Below are 20,429 nucleotides of genomic sequence, written 5' to 3' on the forward strand. Positions count from 1 at the left end.
ATGAGCTAGCTTCAGAAGTTTAGTTATAGCAGCCAAGGTGTTTCCAGGTATCCCAGACTCGTGTTCTAGAACCCCCAACCCCCCCACCATTCTCCCTGCACCTTCTTACCTGGAGAACGCATGGAAGTCCGAGAGGTAGAACGCTCCCGTAACTTGTACGGGTACTTCAATGTTGTGTCCAGCAGTTTAAAGCTTTCCTTCAATGAGTGGGTCTGATAATATTCCACTAATTCCTGCATGAGATATTCCAAAGATTTGTCAAAGACATGCCAGTAACTAGACTTTCTACAGACTACAGTAGAAGGTTTTGCTACAAGTTCAGAGCAGAAGGGAAGTGATTTTGATGCACTTTGAAAATGCGTAACAAAGAACAATAGTGGCAGGATTATTACATCTGCAAGCTCAGTTTCCCATATTAACAATGAAAATGTATTTAGGTTTATATTTTTAAAAAAAGAGCAAAAACCTACCAAAAGACTTTCAAATTTTTTGGCTTCTGTAATATGAATCCAGTTGTCCTTCTCTACCACTTTTATGTGCTTCACTTCATCATTGAACCTGCCAACAAAATCTCATATTTGAATTAAGCTTGCTGGATAAAGATCCACTAATAATTCATTTTACTGGTTGGTATCCTTTACTGGTTGGATAAGCTTAAGGATAAGTTTTAAGTTTTGACAGGATGTCAAAAAGGGCTGATATTCCCAATTCAGAATAATAAGTAAGATGCTAAAATTAGGATTCTATCTTGAGAAAATAAAGGTGCACTGAATATATATATATTTTTTGTTGTGTTATAAACTAAAAATCAGAGCATCTAACTTACATTGGGTTTTACTAAACGGCACTAAAGATTTCTAGCATGGGTCAGCGAGGTAAATGCTCCGAAGCTCATAGGAATTCTATATGGGTCAGAGTATTTACCTCATTGGCCCACACTAAAAACCTCTACCACTGTTTAGTAAAAGGAGCCCTTATTGTCTCCAACCTAGTCTCATTTCCTTGTAAGACACATTTATAAACTCGGTGCCAAGTATACTTTTAAACTCAGAAGTTTAAAAGCAATTCTATAAGGCTTACCTAATATAGGGTGTTATTTTGTGCACCAAGGGCCTGATTCTCAAAACAGTGTCCCAGTTGCAGGCAGCAGTAGTCTAACGGACTAAATCAGGACACACGTTTAAAAAAAAAAAAAAAAATCGATGAATGACACCTACAATGTAGGCGTCTGACTTGTGCCTACGGAAGCGTCTTGGCACACCTACAGACACCTAAGGCTGGTGTAGGCGTGCCGACAGTAATATGATTTGGATCTCCGGATTTCATGAATTTATGAATAAATAGGGTTACTATATGGCTCCAGGAAAAGGAGGACGGATTGAGACTCCAGGTTTTACTTCCATTGCTTTCAGTGGAAGTAAAACCCGAATATCTCTCTTCCTTTTTCTGGAACCATTTGGTAATCCTATGAATAAACCTACTATGCTACACTACCAATACCCAGGATTACCCTCACATTCTCAGACTATCCTAAACAAACAAGAGTACAGACGTCTCATTTTAATCCTTTAAGATTCAGGAGCATTTTACTACTTGGTCCAGTAGGAGAGGCTCATGTACAAGCCAATTGTCATAACCCTATAAAATGAAACAATAATCTCGCTCACTGTGGAAACACAAGAATAGTTTGCATCACTTACTTAATACTGATGGCAAACCGCTCTGCTTCCGCTGGTCTCTCCCTGATTAGGAATGTCCCTGTCGCATGTGACTTCAAAAGATTGTCTGTCTGTGGCCTCTCCATATTTCCTGCAAACCTACACATAAACCCACCATTAGGCTGGGATCAGATGAACTAAGCTACAGATAAGGCTGAACTATGGGTAGTGAATAAATCCTTACAAGACATTTCAGCAAACAGTGTCACTGGAATCCAACAGCACCATACAGGAAATATTCAAAGAAATATACTGTCAGCACTATACAGCATACAAGGGGTTGCTGAAAAGTTCTCAGCCCAGCCAAGAAGAGAACGATGTGGAGCCGTGAAACTTACAAGTTATTTCACACTTTTCTCGACGCTTTTCGTTTCACTGATAAGAAACGAAAAGGGTCAAGAAAAGCGTGGAATAACTTATAAGTTTCACGGCTCCACATCATTCTAATCTTGGTTCGGCTTAGAACTTTTCAGTGGCCCCTCATATTAGTTCATGCCAACTGTTCATAAAGAAATTGGATAAGTGGCGGAATCAAATTTTAATAAAAACTTGAAACTTGATACTGCAAGCCCAATGAGTAGTGGCAATTCTGTGCTGGGTCTCCACCTCCCTGGAGCATTCTTGGCAGTGCATGCAGTGATAATGAATCACTTGAGACATAAAAAAGGCAACAGGCAGCTATGATCCTGCAACTGTACGGGCCAAACAAGAAAGCTTGCTTCAGCTGGGAGCTGACTACTAGACCAATCCTCTGCTGACCTCCTACCCCTATGGAGCCTGAAACCAAGTGTCTTCAGAACCATGCAGAGAATGGTGAAATAATACAAGGTCCAGTAGGGTTTAAAGTTTGACTCACCAAGGATATACAGTATAGTTGATTTCTCTTGAGGGTGGTCTGCTTGAAGGCTGGAAAAGAATGTCATTGCTCATTAAGGTATATCTTAATCAGGCTGATACATCTCAGCTACAAAACCATGGGGAAGACTCAACAGCACTGAAATTTTTCTTTATTCAGTGTCATATAGTAGATCAAAGACCTCCAAGGTCCATCCAGTCTACCCAATAAGATAAACTCATAGCATATTATACATATAGAGGGGCATAATCGAAAGGGACGTCTAAGTTCATTTACGTCCATCTCGCAAGTCGTCCAAAGTTAAAAAGAACCTAAGACACATTTTTGAAAGAAACGTCCAACTGTTTTTTACTTTCGAAAATCGTCTAATTATACGTCCTGCCGATCTGATCGTCCAAGTCGCTAAATTGTCGATCTTTATATCACATTTCTGTCCAACTTTCCGTCCAAGTCCAAAACGCCTAGAACAAGTCCTGTTGGATGTGGGAGGGGTCTGCAAAGTGATGGACTGAACACCCAGACATGGCACCTAAATAGTGGGGTACTTTACAGGGCATTGCTGTGAACTTCACAAAAAGGGTGCCATGGCTTCTCCTTACTACAGCTCCTCACTGAGCCCCCCAAACCACCTCCAGAATCCCCTAGACCCACTTATCTACCACCCCAATAGCCCTTATGGCTGCAGGAGCCACTTATATGCCACTACAAAAGGGTTTTGGGGGTGTATAGGGCAGTGCACATGTTTAAGTATCAATGCAGTGATTACAGGGGCTTATGGGCATGGGTCCTCTTCTCTATGGGTCCCTAACCCACCCCCAAGATGACTTAAGCTGTCTCTGGGCTGGCTTTCCTATGCCAGGCGGCCAGATGATGATGGTCTGGAGGCTGAAATTTAAAGTTGTGAATATAATTTTTATTGGGGTGGGGGGGTTGGTGATCACTAGGGTAGTGTGTGGGAGGTCTGTGTTATGTGTTTGAAGTGTTTATCTGGTGAGTTTAGGTGGGTTTTTGTGACTTAGACCATGTTTTACATGGTCTAAGTCACAACGTCCAAGTTCCGTCTAGGCTCTGTTGTTAAAACTTTCGGTTATACATGCTGTACGACTAAGTCTAAGCTGGCCCATGTCCCGCCCAACTCCTGCCCTCGACACGCCTCCTGAAATGCCCCGTTTAGCTTTGGACGTTGAGTGGCACTTTGAAGGCCTAGGTCGTTTAGAAATATGTCCAAAACCCGGTTTTATTATTGGCACTTGGACGTTTTTGAGAAATGTTCGTCCAACTGCCGACTTAGGCCGGTTTTTGGATGTTTTTCTCTTTCGATTCTGAGCCCCATAACATATATAATCTTGATTTTGATCAGTCTTTGCAAGACTTCAGAAAAACTAACTTTGTTAAGATGGGAGAATACCTCAAGGAAGAGTTAGGTGGATGGGAACAGCTGAATGAAGTAGAAAAGCAGTGGGCGAAATTGAAAGAAGCTATCCTAAATGCGACAAATATTTATGTTAGGAAAGTACAGAAAAGGTAAAGAAGGTTGCTTTGGTTCTCAATAGCTGAAAAGGTTAGACTTCATAAATTACAAGATGTCATAGAAAGAGGAAGACAGACAAAAATATGTGGAAAGACTACAAGAAACGGAAAAAGCTGTCAGAAAAGCAAAGATGCAAATGGAAGAAAAGTTAGCCGATAAGGGACAAAATATTTTTTAAGATATGTAAGTGATAAGAAGAAGTGTCAAAATGACATAGTGAGGCTCAAGGGTGAGGGGGACAAATATGTAGAAACCAATAAGGATAAGACTGAACTATTTAACAATTATTTCTGTTCCATGTCCATGGATGAAAGACCGGGGTAGGTCCGCAAAGAATGAACACAAATGGAAATGGATGTGTAATAGACTGGGCAAGATTCTCAGAAGACTGTGTTTGTGAGGAACTAGCCATATTAAAAGTAAACAAAGCGATGGGGCCTGACAAGATACATCCAAGGATACTCAAGGAACTCAGAGAGGTTCTAGGAGCTCCGTTGTCTCATCTTTTTAATACTTTCTTAGAGTCCGGTGTGGTCTCGGAGGACTGGAGAAGAGCAGATTTAGTCCCTCTGCACAAGAGCAGAAGTAAGGAAGAGGTTGGGAATTACAGGCCGGTTAGTCTAACTAACCTTGGTAGTGAGTAAACTAATGGAAACAGGATGGTAAAGAAAGGGGCAGAAGGAGATTTATGTAATTGGTACCTATTCATCCCTTTTGCACTATACACGGCTCAAGAGAATGTACATTGTCTCCCTTCAAGCTGTTCTATGGTAGACTGCCCCAGGGTCTCTTAGATGTGCTGAAGGAATGCTGGGAACCTAGGAATGTCCCAGGTCAGAATATAGTCTCCTATATCCAAGGGGTGAGGCAGAAAGTCAGGAAACTGACATGAATAAGTCAAGGTAATTAGGAAATTAAGCAACAAAAGCAAAAGAGGTACTATGACCAGAAAACCCGGGAGTGGGAGTTGCAAGTGGGGTCAACAGATTTTAGTATTCATTTACTCTGATCCCCATAAGTTTGTGGCTAGGTGGAAAGGACCCATGGAGATAGTGCAAAGGATAAATGAGGTAGACTATAAAGTTTGAGATAAGAAAGGAAAGAACAAACCTTCCATATTTACATGAATGGAAGGAACAAAAATTTCTCCATAATCAGATGGTACAGTCTGAAGAAGAGGATTTGGGATCTCAGGTGGCAGATCTGAAGCAAGAGGGTAATATCCAAATAGCAGAGGGGCTGTAAAAAGAACAGGGGAAGCAGTTAATGGAAGTTCTAAAGCATTTTTCCAGGGTACTGTCTGCTAAACCAGGACAGACCTGAATCATGCAGCATGAGATCATCACGACTCTGGGAAAGATCGTGTGACAAAGACTATCGGACACCTGAGAGCAGGCAAGGCATGGAAGCAGATCTAGTAAAAGAAATGCTAGATTTAGATGTGATTGAGGAATTATTCAGCCCTTGGTACAGCCCCATTGTCCTGTTCCCAAAGAAAGACGGAAACATACGTTTTTCTATTGATTTCCGGGTGGTTAATAACATATCGGAATTCGATTCCTACGCTAAGCCTAGAATCGAGGATCTATTGGATAGACTGGGAAAGGCCAAATATCAATCTATCTTAGATCTATGTAAGTGATATTGGCAGGTTCCCTTAGCAGAGGCATCTAAAGTTAAGACTGCTTTCAGGACACCTCAGGATTATACCAATTCAAAAGAATGCCTTTTGGCTTTCATGGGGCGGCGGTTTCATGTCAAAGATTGATCAACAAGGTACTGGAGGGACATGGGACCTAAGCATCTGCTTACATGGATGATATTGTCATCTTTACTACCACATGGGAAACATATATCCAAGCCATACAAGCTGTGTTGAGAGCCTTAAAGAAAGCTGCATTAATGGTTAATCCAAAAAAGTGTACTTTTGCACAGGCACAGGTATGCTGAGATACCCAGTGGGTGGGGGTGTCATTAAACCCAACCTAGATAAAGTGCAGAGCATCTGGTAATTTCCCCAGCCTGGGAATAAGAAACAACTTAAGGGTTTCCTGGGGCTAGTTGGGTATTATAGGCGGTTTATATCATCATTTTCCTCTAGGGCAGCACCCCTCACTGAGATGCTCAAAAAAGGTTGGCCAAATCAGTTGGAGTGGACAGGAGAGGAGGATAGTGCTTTCCAAGACATGAAAGAGAGTCTCTGTAGGGATCCAGCCTTAAGCGGGTAGATTTGACAAACCCTTCATTTTGCAGACAGATGCATCCCAAGAAGGGCTAGGGGCTGTGCTATCCCAGGAACATCAGGGTTATGAACATCCCATGATGTATCTGAGTAGGAAGCTGTTTCAATATGAAATGGCCTACTCCACAATAGAAAAAGAGTGTATGGCTATTAGATGGGCCATTAATGCCCTCCGTTACTACCTGGAGGGTCGTAACTTCACCCTGGTCACTGACCACGCTCCCTGACATGGCTAGCCAATATAAAAGACAGCAATCCTCGGCTTACCTGATAGTATTTGCCGCTTCAACCCTATAAATACATTACAGTACATCAGCTGGGATTGCTACATACCAATGTGGATATTATTTCATGCAGGGATAGTGAGGGGACATCACCTAGGCATGTTATAAGGACAAGTGGAGGGGCATAATCGAAAGGGACGTCTAAGTCCATTTGCGTCTAAGTCACAAGTCGTCCAAAGTAAAAAACAACCTACAACACATTTTCGAAAAATACATCCAAAATTTTTTTTGTTTCGAAAATCGTCTAATTATACGTCCTGCCGATCTGATCATCCAAGTCCCTAAATCATCCATCTTTATACCACATTTCCGTCCAACTTTTCGTCCAAGTCAAAAACGCCTAGAACAAACCCTGTTGGACATGGGAGGGGTCTGCAAAGTGATGGACTGAACACCCAGACATGCCACCTAAATAGTGGGGTTCACAGGGCACTGCTGTGAACTTCACAAAAAGGGTGCCATGTCTTCTCCTCACTACAGCTCCCTTATAGGTCATAGTGAGCCCCCCAAATCACCTCGCCCATCCCAAATCCCCTAGATCCACTTATCTACCACCCCAATAGCCCTTATGGCAGCAGGAGCCACTTATATGCCAGTACAAAAGGTTTTTGGGGGTGTATAGGGGAGTGCACATGTTTAAGTATCAATGCAGTGATTGCAGGGGCTTATGGGCATGGGCCCTCCTCTGCATGAGTCCCTAACCCACCCCCAAGACGGCTTAAGCTGCCTCTGTGCTGGATGACTAGGCTTTCCTATGCCAGGCGGCCAGGTGATGATGGTCTAGAGGCTGAATTTTAAAGGTGTGATTAATATTTTTATGGGGGTGGGGGGGTCGGTGATTACTGGGGTAGTGTGTGTGGGGGGTCTGTTTTATGTGTTTGCAGTGCTTATCTGGTGAGTTTAGGTGGTTTTTTGTGACTTAGACTATATTTTACATGGTCTAAGTCACAACATCCAAGTTCTGTCGATCCTGGGCTGTATAACTTTCGGTTATACATGCTGTACGACTAAGTCTAAGCCGGTCCACATCCTGCCCGACTCCCGCCCTCGACACTCCTCCCAAAACGCCCCATTTAACTTTGGTCATTCAGCAGCACTATGAAGGCCTAGGTCGTTTAGAAATATGTCCAAAACCCGTTTTTATTATCGGCACTTGGACGTATTTGGGAAATGTTCGTCTAAGTGCCCACTCAGGCTGGTTTTTGGATGTTTTTCTCTTTCGATTATGAGCCCCATAATGTCTTAAGGTCAGGGGTATGTGGCAGAGAATACGAGCAATCCCCAGATACACATGGATTGGCAGCAGTAATTAGCCCAGCTACTGTTCAGAGAACCATAAACCTAAGCAGAAAATTCCAGGGAGACAGAAATAGTCCTGGAACTAAAGTTTATTTGCCCTTAAACCAACACACTGAGGAGCAGCAAGAAGGGACAGGTTTTACACCCACTTCTGAATCCACTACCTGCAGAGGGGGTGGGCAAAACCTCAGGCAGCAAGCAAGAGAGAAACTCATTAAGCAATCTGGTAGTCAGCCAATGAGAGTGCCTGCTAGCTCCGCTGCTGGAAATAAGCCAGGTGTGTTTCCGGACTGAGGCTGGAATACAAGCACGGCAAGGAGAGGTAAACAAAGCTTTCCAGCTCCAGACCTCACAGCTCTACAGGGAACTGCAAACCTAACATGCTGCAACACTTCACTGCAGGCAAGGAATCTGATTTCAGGCACTCTGCCAGGAAGGCTGCAGGCAAGCTCAGTCAGCTAATGATTATGAGAGATTAAGCCTGGCAGATAATGGCCTGGAAGAATTGTCTGATTAGGAGGGAAGTTTGGCAGGGTCAGAAATGTCTATAGAGCAGAGTGTATATAATGATTTCTTATCTAAGGAAGATATGCTTTGGGAACAGAATAGCAAAAGCCCATATTAGTAACTGTGTGAATGGGGAGTGTGTGTATGAAATGAACTCATAGCATTTTGAAAACCACACCCTGAGATAGCAGAACTGGGGAGAAGGGGGGAAGGGAAACTCCGTAGCCTTCTACCTTAGCCCCTTACCATCAGAATTGCCTGTTTGAAACCCAAAGAGATAACAGCATTCAAAGTGAAACATATAACTGGAATGCACTGTGATAATAAAGCCAACCAATTGCCAGTACGTAATGCATTAGTAGTGTGTTCCTTAAAGCTACATTGCAAAACTTGGAAGAGTAGCATATGGCAGCAATATTTACTGGGACTGTTGGACATTAATACAGGTGGTAGTAACCTTAGGGAGGAAATTACCTCTGAAACCTGATTTTGATTTGGACAAAAGCTATGGAATAGGTCGTCATCAGTGTTCCCGCTAAGCTGTGCTGGCCTGCGCTCGCGCACAAAATATTACATCGCAGCGCACAAGTTTCTCTTCACAGCGCACACACGCGTCGCAAAGGTAAGGGGAGGTAAGGTAAGGGGACGCATTGGGGGGATTGCACTTCCCCACAATTGCCATGCTTCGGTTCCTCTTCTTCCTTCCTTCCCCCCCCCCCCGCCCCGCGGGACCCTGCGGCACCATCAACTCTTACTCCCTCTAATGTCGGCCCTGCAGCTCCAGACTTCCTCGCACCTTCTCCCCTCCCCCTTTGGATCGCTATTATTTTAAATGTTATAGCCGCGGAGCTGTATCCATCAGTGGAGATGTCTAACCTCGGCCTGCCCCGGAACTCTTACTGCAACAGTGACTTCCTGTTCCTGCCTAGACGGGCGGCTGCTGCAGTAAGAGTTCCGGGGCAGGCCGAGGTTAGACATCTCCACTGATGGATACAGCTCCGCGGCTATAACATTTAAAATAATAGCGATCCAAAGGGGGAGGGGAGAAGGTGCGAGGAAGTCTGGAGCTGCAGGGCCGACATTAGAGGGAGTAAGAGTTGATGGTGCCGCAGGGTCCCGCGGGGGGGGGGGGGAGGAAGGAAGGAAGAAGAGGAACCGAAGCATGGCAATTGTGGGGAAGTGCAGAGCTGCAGGGAAGAGTGTTGCGGTACCCAGCTGGAGGGAGAAGGAAGATGAGGGAGGGAATTAAAGGAGATGCCAGGGCTTGGAGCGTAGGAGGAAGGTATGCCAGTCTAAGGGAAAAGGAAGGGGGAGATGTGAGAGCATGGAGGGGGAGCGAAAGATGGAAGAAAAGGAAAGGAGAGAGATGCCAGAGAATCAGGGAAGGGGAGATACCAGACTATGAGGAGAGGTGTGGGAGAGAGAAGGCGAGGAGAGAGATGCCAGACCAATGGGGTGAAAGGAGAGATGGAAGGGGGAGGCATACAGTTTCTGGAAGGGGCATAGAAGGAGAGAAGATGCCATATAGGGGAAGAGAGACGGCAGACAGTGGATGGAAGGAAGAGAGTTACAAGAAGATGAGGAAAGGAGAAACCACAGAAGACAAAGGTAGAAAAAAATTTCTATTTATTTATTGCTTTAGGAGACATGTGTCACTGTTTCTGTGAAGCATTGTATGCAGAGTCCAGCTTCTTGCTGGTTCAATTTAACCTTTGTCTATGTATTTTTATTTTATCCCCCCTTTTACAAAACTGTGAAGCGTTTTTAGCACCAGCCTTGGTGGTAGCAGCTCTGATGCTCAGAATTTTATGAGCATCAGAGCTGTTACCTCCGTAGCTAAAATCCACACTACAGTTTTGTAAAAGAGGGAGGGGTTAGTTTGTGATTACATATTCCTTACTAGGCGAAGGTGTTTTCTGTGTTCTGTGTGTTCGAAAGACATGGTTTTCTGTTAGGATTGACGGTGTAGGATTGATCTGTGCTGGTCTGGCTTGTTTAGTTTTACAATGGGTATATTGATGTACTGTTCACTGCAATATGTAAGATGCTGCCTTTTCCTAGGTACTCATGTGTGACGTGTGGCTTGTTACTAAAAATCACGTTTTTCGTACAGATGGGGGGGGGGGGGGTGCCAAAAAATGATGGGCCCCGGATGTTACATATGCTAGGTACGCCACTGTATGTAAAGATACCAGAAAGCTGGCGTAGCAAAAACTTCTAAGTTTTGAGTATTTAACCCTCCCACAATCTCACGGGCACTCGTTTCAAGTTTATTGAGATTTTGATTTAAACGCAATATCAAATATTTTCAATGCGTATAACAAAAATAAATTTGGGGAAATAAATAAAACCATTTGAACCAGTGTTCCCGCTAAGCTGCGCTGGCGTGCGCTGGCGCACAAAATATTACATCGCAGCGCACACGTTTCTCATCACAGCGCACGATCGGAAGAGGCGTACGGCAGATGGCAGGGCGGCGAGAGGAGAATCGGGGGAGTTGGCTCATAACTTGCTGGCGCCCGATATTTTTGGCTCACGGTGAAAAAAGTTTGCTCACAACACCCGCCCGCTTAGAGGGAACACTGGTCGTCATGTGTTATTTTTGCCTTCTGAAGAAACGATGTGATAATACATTCAAGTGCAGGACAAAGCACTTTGAGAGTTTAGTTTTCTTGAAACTTAATCCCCGTGGGGAACAATAGAGAATCTTTTTTGTGTTTTTAATGATACAGGTTTTGGACTCTTTTATTTGGGCTTGTAATTTCTCACTGGCTACTCCAGTAACTGCTCGGCTGGGCTATATTGAGGGCAGGGGCTTGGTTCTGGCTGACCCTGCACCCTGCTACAATGGCAAGCTTGTATAGTGTGAAAGCTTCTAATATTCTGCATAGCTTAAATGGGGTGACTTATGCCACAATAATCAGATAGGTCTACATTGTAGAGTTTGAGAAACCTGACTATGCTTAGAGACAGGGATGCAGTTTCATTGCCTCTAACTATATCATTACTTGGATCTTTAAGAAGGAGAATATCATTCCCAAGCATCCTTTCCATGCCCATTCATTCCCCCTCAAAATGACCACTGTAATATTTGAATTGAGCATGAGTAGCTAGTCCCTCTACTTTTAAAATACGGGACACATTTTGAATACACAAAGCCATGATTCATCTGACTCATCCATTTTTCCCTCAACCCAACTGACCCTGACCCATGCATGACCCACTGCGCTTTAATTGCTTTGGTTCTCCCGCACTAGCTACCCATCAAAGAATGATGTCTCTTCAAGCTGCTGGTGCTAGCCTTCAAAGTCTATACATGCTAAAAAAAACCTACCTCACTAGCTGAGCAACCCCTTATATGCAACTCAATCTGCCCTCTATGCTCCATACAAAGTAATCTACTAGTTTACCAAGCAAAGAGATAATGGAAAAAGAGAAATAGTATAAGAAAACCGTCAGAATCATTACAGTGGAAAATTAGAACAAACTTCAGAAAGCTCTAAAACAGTTCCTATTCCCCACAGCATAATCCCCAAAGCTAGAAAAGTTCATACATAAGCTGAGTGCACCATGCAAGGCAACAACTTGATCTGAACCCTGTGTTCCTGAATTCTCCTGTCAGGGGAAGTGGCATAGGCAGAGAGTGTAATAATCAATAGCACAAATCGCCTCTAGCTTTAGATATCCTCTAGCTTTAGATATCATCTCTAGAAGTGGTCTAAAAAGTTGACGGGAGAAATAAAAGGGATTATGCCTTTGAAAAAACTCCGGCGAAACATGTCGGCAAGATAATCCCGTTTTGTTGGACCACACACTTAAAAGCTAAGGGGCACATAATCGAAAGAGAAAAACGTCCATAAACCGGCCTAAGTCAGCACTTGGACAAACATTTCCCAAATACATCCAAGTGCCGATAATAAAAATGGGTTTTGGATGTATTTCTAAACGACCTAGGCCTTCACAGTGCCGCTGAACGACCAAAGCTAAACGGGGCTTTTCGGAAGGAGTGTCGAGGGCGGGAGTTGGGCGGGATGTGGACCTGCTTAGACTTAGTCGTACAGCATGTATAGAGAGGAGGACCCATGCCCATAAGCCCCTGTAATCACTGCATTGATATTGAAACATGTGCACTGTCCTATACACCCCCACAACCCTTTTTTACTGGATATAAGTGGCTCCTGCAGCCATAAGGGCTATTGGGGTGGTAGATAAGTGGGTCTAGGGCAGGGATCTCAAAGTCCCTCCTTGAGGGCCGTAATCCAGTCGGGTTTTCAGGACTTCCCCAATGAATATGCATTGAAAGCAGTGCATGCACATAGATCTCATACTTATTCATTGGGGAAATCCTGAAAACCCGACTGGATTGCGGCCCTCAAGGAGGGACATTGAGACCCCTGGTCTAGGGGATTCTGGAGGTGCTTTGGGGGGCTCACCATGACCTATAAGGGAGCTGTAGTGAGGAGAAGCCATGGCACCCTTTTTGTGAAGTTCACAACAGTGCCCTGTATGGTACCCCACTATTTAGGTACCATGTCTGGGTGTTCAATCCATCAATTTGCAGACCCCTCCCACATCCAACAGGGCTTGTTCTAGGTGTTTTTGACTTGGATGAAAAGTTGGACGGAAATGTGGTATAAAGATGGACGATTTAGGGACTTGGATGATCAGATCGGCAGGACGTATAATTAGACGATTTTCGAAACAAAAAAAATTTTGGATGTATTTTTCGAAAATGTGTCTTAAGCTGTTTTTTACTTTGGACGACTTGCGAGTTGGACGCAAACGGACTTAGACATTTCTTTCGATTATGCCCCTTCACGTATATTAACAAGCTTTTTGAAAGTTAATGAACAATAATTATTTAACTATTTGAATAAATTTAAATCTTATAAATGATGCACTTTAAAAATTTAAACCGGTGAGCAACGTACTCGTCAAACTTAAGGCTATGAGCAAAGTGAGCCTGGAGTGATGCTCTGAGGTTCTTGAAAAAAAATTAATAAGCTTTGGGTACTATGGGCTCCTTTTACCAAGTTTCGCTAGTGGTTTTAGCGCACGCTAAGTTGCTGCGCGCTCTAGACACTAACGCCACCATTGAGCTGGTGTTAGTTTTTGGCACGTAGCGCGGGGTTAGCGCGCGCTAAAAACGCTAGCGCAGCTTTGTATGTTCTTAATGGTAAAGTGATATATAGGTAGAGAGAGGGCATGAAAGCATTAGCCAGCTAGCATGTTACATTTACTGCAGGCTAGCTGGCTAATAGAGAATTAATGTGGGATTATTTACAGCAATAAAAAATAATGGAAATGCTCCTTCTTTTGCCTGGTTAGTGTTGGGCTAGCCGCATGTTAAAATCCCGTGTTATAGCAAGTTAAGCCCAAAACTTAACACTCTTTTGTAGAAGGGCGCCTAAATAGATTTTTAAAAATATAATAAAGTTCTGGTTTTATTTGGTTTTCCACAGAGGCAAAGTCGCAACAAAAGTCTTTTTGTTAACTGTTTACTAGGTTGTGCCCATTTTTATCTATTTTACTGTCATGGAATCTGCCCTGAATCAAGTGGAGGTGGATTTCAGCACATCAACTAGTCAGGGTTGCAAATGGCAGGTGAAGAGCTTCCCTAGACAAAATTCGACACAAATCATTCTGCTGCCTGTCCTTACCCGGCTGTCAACAGGACATGGTTTAACTGAAGAACTTGGAAAATAGCCTGACTTTCTGGATGGTTGTAACCTTCCCTGCAAACAAGAAAGGTGGGCATTAATCTGAGAAGTCAAAAGAGGACACAGACTCTGGATTGATCACAGCATACCTACAGGTAAAGTCAGAGAATCAGCATGGACTTACTAAACCAAACTCTCCTTGATAAATTCCCCCCTTAAAGTCTGAATTCACCCTCTCCTAAATGTAGGTTTTGCATCCTAGCATTTTGAAACTAAATGAACCAGCATAACACTACTCCATCCAAACCCATAGCGGACAAGCACTCAGTCAAAATATTACAATCTACTATATCAAAAGCTGCCATAATGTTCAATTATAGGAACACTTCTCTATATCCACCTCCCTTCAAATCCAATCAATTATTAATATCAAGGACTTGGTACTCTTACACTTCCAAAAGCCACCTTGAAAGGGGTCAAGGAAAGAGTCAACCTCATCAGTTAGATGAATTAGGTCAAATTTCTCATTGATTTTTCCAGTGTCAGCATGAAGTTCTGTCACCTGTACCTTAACAAAGGCCACATGCTGACTCTATATCTGAAAACAGTTTTCATCTATCACATCCTGTTTTTAAGTTATGCATCAGTTTGTGTTTATATCATTTTCGTCAATAACGCTACTGTATTTTACTGTTTCTGTAACACAATATTTCATTTTAGGACAGCTCATCGATCACATATACCAGTAATTTGAAAGTTTATACTAAAAAGTGATTGTGTTACTTTTTCTACCCGTGAATTTTTATATTTTGGGTTTTTTTGTCTAAGATATTATATTTATTATGAACAGACGAGGTTGTGTTAACCATCCTGATAATTTCTGATATGTCTGCGGACAATTTACTGCACAAGATCAGTGAAAGAATCTGTCCAGCAGACTTCAAAGTGCATAAAAGCATTGTTTTGGCTGTAAAGTTGGCGACCAAGATAAAACATGGGCACCTCATATGTGCTGTACTGTCTGCTATTCCGGATTAACACAGTGGCTGAATGGGAAACGGAAGAAGATGCCTTTTGCTTTATCCATGGTGTGGGGTTTCCCAAAAATTACTGGATTCACAAAGAAGAATAAATCAAAAATTGTGTATCCTGATTGCCCATCAGCAATTAAACCCATTTCCTCATGACTCAGAGAATCCAGTTCCAATTCCTCCTTCCACATTTGCAGCACCATGTGCCGAAAGTTCAGATGAAGAATGTGCCTCTGCTGCTGTGAAGAAGTTGTATGAACCTGAAGTGGATGAAAAACAACCTCACCTGCTAACTCAAGAAGATCTGGTTCGAGACTTGTCACTGTCAAAGGAGAAAGCAGAATTGTTGGGTTCAAGGAAGGACACCAAAATATCTTTCTTCTGTTATCACCACACCATCCTGGCTTTCTTTTACAAAATAGAAGGAAACATTTATTTCTGTACTGATATTAATGGTCTCATGCGTGAACTGGGATATGAACATTTTTCTGACGAATGGAGACTATTCATTGATTCAAGCAAAGCAAGCCTTAAAGTGGTACTTTTACACAATGGAAACCAGAAGCCATCTGTTCCTGTTGCTCATGCAGTTGGGTTGAAGGAAACGTATGAGACAATGGAGACACTTTTAAAACTCACACGCTATGCAGATCACCAGTGGAACCTCTGTGGTGATCTCAAAGCTGTGTCACTCCTTCTGGGTCTGCAACTGGGGTACACCAAATACCAACTACAGGCAGAAACAATGGCCAAACTGAGATGAATCCGTATCTGGCAGATACAATGTGAAGAACCTGTCGTTAGTACATTGTGAGAAAATCTATCTTCCAGCACTTCACATAAAACTGGGACTGCTGAAAAATTTTGTCAAGGCGATGGACAGAAATGCTGATAAGTTTCAGCACCTAAGAAGTACGTTTGGTTTTGAAAAAAGTGAAGCCAAAATCAAAGAAGGTGTTTATGTTGGACCCAAAATCCGTGAACTGATCCTTGATGATGCACTCAAACAGAAGATGAACCCAGCTGAATCAGCAGCATGGGAAGCATTCGTGCTGGTTGTTCAAAATATTCTTGGTAATCACAGATCAGAAAATTATGCTGAGCTTGTGGAGAACATGCTGACAGCGTATCAGCTAATGGGTGCCAGAATGTCACTTAAAATGCACTTTTTACATTCTCACTTTGACTTCTTCCCACCCAATCTTGGTGATGTCAGCGATGAGCATGGGGAAAGATTTCATCAAGATATCAAGGTGATGGAAAGCAGATATCATGGAAAGTTCAATCCCAATTTGATGGGAGACTATTGTTGGTTCTTGCAAAGAGAGACAAGTGTCTCAAACATTTCTGAACATGCTGACATCACTTTTGTGTGAGTTAAGAGAGGCGTAAATATATGCTGTAACATGTCTCCTTATTATCTTCATGTTTGTTTTCAGAGTAAACTCCTTAACACAATTTGGTGGGACACAGTTCATACGCACAATATTGTGCCGATATGGCAAGCTGTCTAAAATAATCAGTAACTTGTATCTCAGAAATCTGATGTGCTAGTTGAATTTCAATTACAGATCTGAAATCAGCGCCATTAAATTACTAAGAACACTTCTTAAGTTCTCAGTAGCAAAGAAAAACTTTTTTCTTTGTTGACCAGTGTAATGGGACGCATTACTATTTTCTTCAAGGCAATGAGATAAGTACCCTCTGTCAAAAAAAGGATTAAATGGAGAATGCAATCAAGGTGACCAACTTAGCAGGATTCATAAAGAGGACTGGACAAGTTACTAGAGGAAAAGTCCATAACAATTATTAGTCAGGTAGACTTGGGAGATAAATTGTTCATCCCTGGAAATTAAGTATGGGAAAAATATTTACTTTTGGAGTCTGCTGGGTGCTTGCAACATAGACAGGCCACTGTTGGAGAGAGGATGCTGGGATCAGTGGACCTTGGTCTGACTTAGCAAGGCTTTTCTTATATTCTCATGAGGAGGTGGAAACTTCATAAAAATGACCTTTTTCTTTTAACCGTATCCGCGGTTTCCGTATCTATGGATTCGTTTATTCGCGATTTTACGGACGCTGACTCCGCCCCCCCAAATTACATCATCATTAAAGTTCTTTTTCCTTTTACTGTACTGATAAAAAAGTGTATCGCTTACCATTCAATCTGAAAATCACTGCTATCATGCTTTCTCCCACAAATTCGCTGCTTCCATGCTTCCCAGCATCCATAGAGAGACAGGCTTATCCCAGCATGCCTGCCCAGAAATTGCTGGTTGCCTGCCCAGAAATCGCTGCTTGCCTGCCCTGACATCGCTGCTTGCCTGCCCAGAAGTCGCTGTAGAAAAGTTATTTGCAGTTCCAATAATAAAAACGGAAGGCTTTTTCTAAAAACCGCGAATAACATTTAAAAAGTTATACGCAGTTTTTCCGTATTCGTGCCTATGGTCTGCCTGCGTCCCCCGCGAATACGGATGGAGAAGTGTATTATAAAAGGAAAAAGAGAGATGTACACCATACACATGACTCACAGAACAGGAATATGTAAATTTGGACACACATCATACAGTAACACATTCTACTCACCTCCCACCACTGAGAGTCTGGGTCCCCTCGTAGTAGCTCTATCACATCTCCTGTCTGAAACGTTAGCACGGGCTTCCCTGGAGGGGCTGGATTACCATGGTAGTTCTGTACTGCCACCATTTTAGGACCTGTCAAAGAGAGGGGAATGTAAAGTGTGGTTTATCTGTCGTGTATGCCCTCAAGTTATGATTAAGAGAATGAAAAGAGTTTTGAGGACGTCTGTTTGGGGCCTCAGGGGTTCATACATTGTTTTTTGAATGGTTACTCTCTCATTGCAACTGTTCAAGTGTACCATACTGTGCATGATTTTCAACTACCCGTACATAAGCCACTGCACCAGAATTAATGAGGTGATGCCCAGCCCTTCTTTATAAAACAAATTAGACAACTGTCCTTGCTTGAAGTCTATGCACATTGGAAACAAAGCTAAGTCACTGTCCATAGGCCATACACCTCTGCTAAGGAGAGTCAGAGAGAGAGAGAAAGAGTCAGGTAGGGGATGGGGAGGCTATAAATGAGAGAGCCAGGAATGGGGAAAGGTGAAAGAAAGAAAAAGAGAAAAAGAAGGTGAGCAGCAAGGGCAGAAGCGACACGAGATCTTGATTTATCTGTGTATCACTCTTGACTACAAAGAGCTCTTTCGTATGTTTACATGTGTACAGTGCTGTCACCCCCCTCCCCACCCAAGAACCCCAACCCCCCTCCCCCCCGGGTACTCTCCACCCCTTCCCCCTTGTACGCTCTCCATGAACTGCAAAGTGCCCATATTAGGAGACCCACTGCAATATAGCACTATGGCCCTTTGGGTGCAATGACTGCAGATAAGGTTCCCAGATGTTCAGGAACACAAGCTTCCGCTTCCGGGACCCCACAGCATCCCTTGCCTCCCAGGTGGCTAACTGATACAACTGGTTCCACCAATGCCAGAACGCCAGAGGGTCCCAGACCGTCCAGTATTGGAGAATATATTTTCGGGCCAACAGGCTCATTTTCCTACAGAGAGTCAGGTTGCCCTTAGACAAATGGCCATAAGCCTCAGGCAAATCAATCCTGACATGTAAGAGACTATACACTTCCAAAAGCGCTGTATTATGGGGCAGGACCAAAAGGCATGCCCCAATGTGTGCCCCCCTCTGTCCACACTTATAACACACTGGTGTAGGGAGACCTCCACTGTAATATAACTGTGTGCGAGTATAGAAAGCTCGTAAGGTCACCCTATAATACGTTTCCCTCAACCAAGCGCACGGGGTCACCCCAGCGTCGCCCGAAGAGTGCGGGCAACATCCCAATGTCCCAAATTGACCTACAATTCCATCTCCCATCTTCCCTTAATAGTTTGATATTCTTTATCTGGCTGTAAAACTTGTAAACTAGCATGAATGCTCGATACTGATGGGGGGTCCCTGAAGAAGTTTAATATTCTAGGTATCTCAGTCTTCCAAGAGACCCCAAAATGAAACTCTACATCGATCAATTTACAGCACGCCACAAACACAGATCTCAGTTCTTGAATACAATAACATAGAACCAGAACATACCAGCTCCTATGCTTCCGAAATCCTGGAAGAGAAAAGGGGAATGTAGCTATACAATCCAACAAAGAAACATTTCAATTATATGTACCGGTAATTATTTCACAATTACTGTTTATCCTGTGAGCAACCATCCTTCTGGCTGCTGTATACCCCTTCTATGAATATTAACCAGCTAGTGTTCAGTTCAGTGGTTCATGGGTGTTCTTCCTCTAGTTTAAAGCTATAAAGTGAGCCTTTTTTCCTACCTATTACATTACATTACAGATTTCTATTCCGCCATTACCTTTCGGTTCAAAGCGGATTACAAAAAGAGTTATGGAAGAAGGGTTACAACGTTAGATCAGAGAAGGTTTCCAAGAGAGGGAAAAGTAGGATCTGGGGTAAGGGAGGGGATGGTAAGAGGGGGGTTAAGCTTTATCATGGTATTAAGCTTTATTAATTTCCAAGTAAAATATTTTATGAACAAATATGAATCTTCATGGCTCCAGATTTAACAACACTTGCTGTCTGTGGGTGAATAAAATCCATGAAAGCATTGATTTCCAAGGGAACTTACCATGTCATCTGGAGAACCTAAAAAATGAAGGAAAGAAAAACAGATTACAAATATGAAAGATTTGCTTTGCTTAACATTTTAAACGTGGCACGTCGAGGCCAAAGAACTATACACAAAAGATAAGTGCTTTTTCAACAATACAATCTTTTTAGTCATGCACATATAAAAAGCGTGTTAAGGTAGAAGTTTTGCAATGATTGGGTGGTGAGTTTTTTTCGGGGACTTTCCGTCCCCTTTTTCCTCCATGTCTCTGAGCACAATCTATCCACTGATTAAAGTGTAAGGAATATGGAGTTCAAAGAGGACTTTTAAGAAGTTACAGCAATTATACTAGTGTGCTTTTTGTTTATTTTCTAACATTTTAAAAGAGCAGATGACTTTAGTTTCTGAAAGCTCTTCATATAGACGTTCTCTGGGAGATGGAAATGAGTAAATACAGCAGAATGGCTCAGCCACACCAACAAATGGCTATAAACATGTTTTTTTTAAATTATTTTTTAAGGTGCTTTCAAATCTCAACTTAAAAGATAGTTTTAGGGGAGCAATGGCAGAAAACAGTAACAAAGTTTTTTTGTTTCAGCCTTCTCTGCACCAAAAATAAAAGACTGATTTTATTAACAT

General features: G+C 42.7%; 1 protein-coding gene across 2 annotated transcripts in view; it reads right to left on the reverse strand.

Moving 5' to 3' along the window:
* VAV2 (vav guanine nucleotide exchange factor 2) overlaps positions 1 to 20,429 on the reverse strand; it is a 337,587-nt gene that overhangs the window by 9,409 nt on the left and 307,749 nt on the right. For both annotated transcript variants that reach the window (XM_033962034.1, XM_033962033.1), the window contains exons 18-25: positions 19,809 to 19,825; positions 19,256 to 19,277; positions 17,715 to 17,842; positions 14,098 to 14,172; positions 2,575 to 2,624; positions 1,701 to 1,817; positions 471 to 558; positions 110 to 233 (exon numbers count right to left, since the gene is read on the reverse strand). In XM_033962034.1, the coding sequence (XP_033817925.1) occupies positions 110 to 233; positions 471 to 558; positions 1,701 to 1,817; positions 2,575 to 2,624; positions 14,098 to 14,172; positions 17,715 to 17,842; positions 19,256 to 19,277; positions 19,809 to 19,825 (621 nt within the window). The remainder of the gene's footprint in view (positions 1 to 109; positions 234 to 470; positions 559 to 1,700; positions 1,818 to 2,574; positions 2,625 to 14,097; positions 14,173 to 17,714; positions 17,843 to 19,255; positions 19,278 to 19,808; positions 19,826 to 20,429) is intronic.

Source organism: Geotrypetes seraphini, chromosome 10 (assembly GCF_902459505.1).
Source record: "Geotrypetes seraphini chromosome 10, aGeoSer1.1, whole genome shotgun sequence".
In the NCBI taxonomy this organism is placed as follows: Eukaryota; Metazoa; Chordata; class Amphibia; order Gymnophiona; family Dermophiidae; genus Geotrypetes; species Geotrypetes seraphini.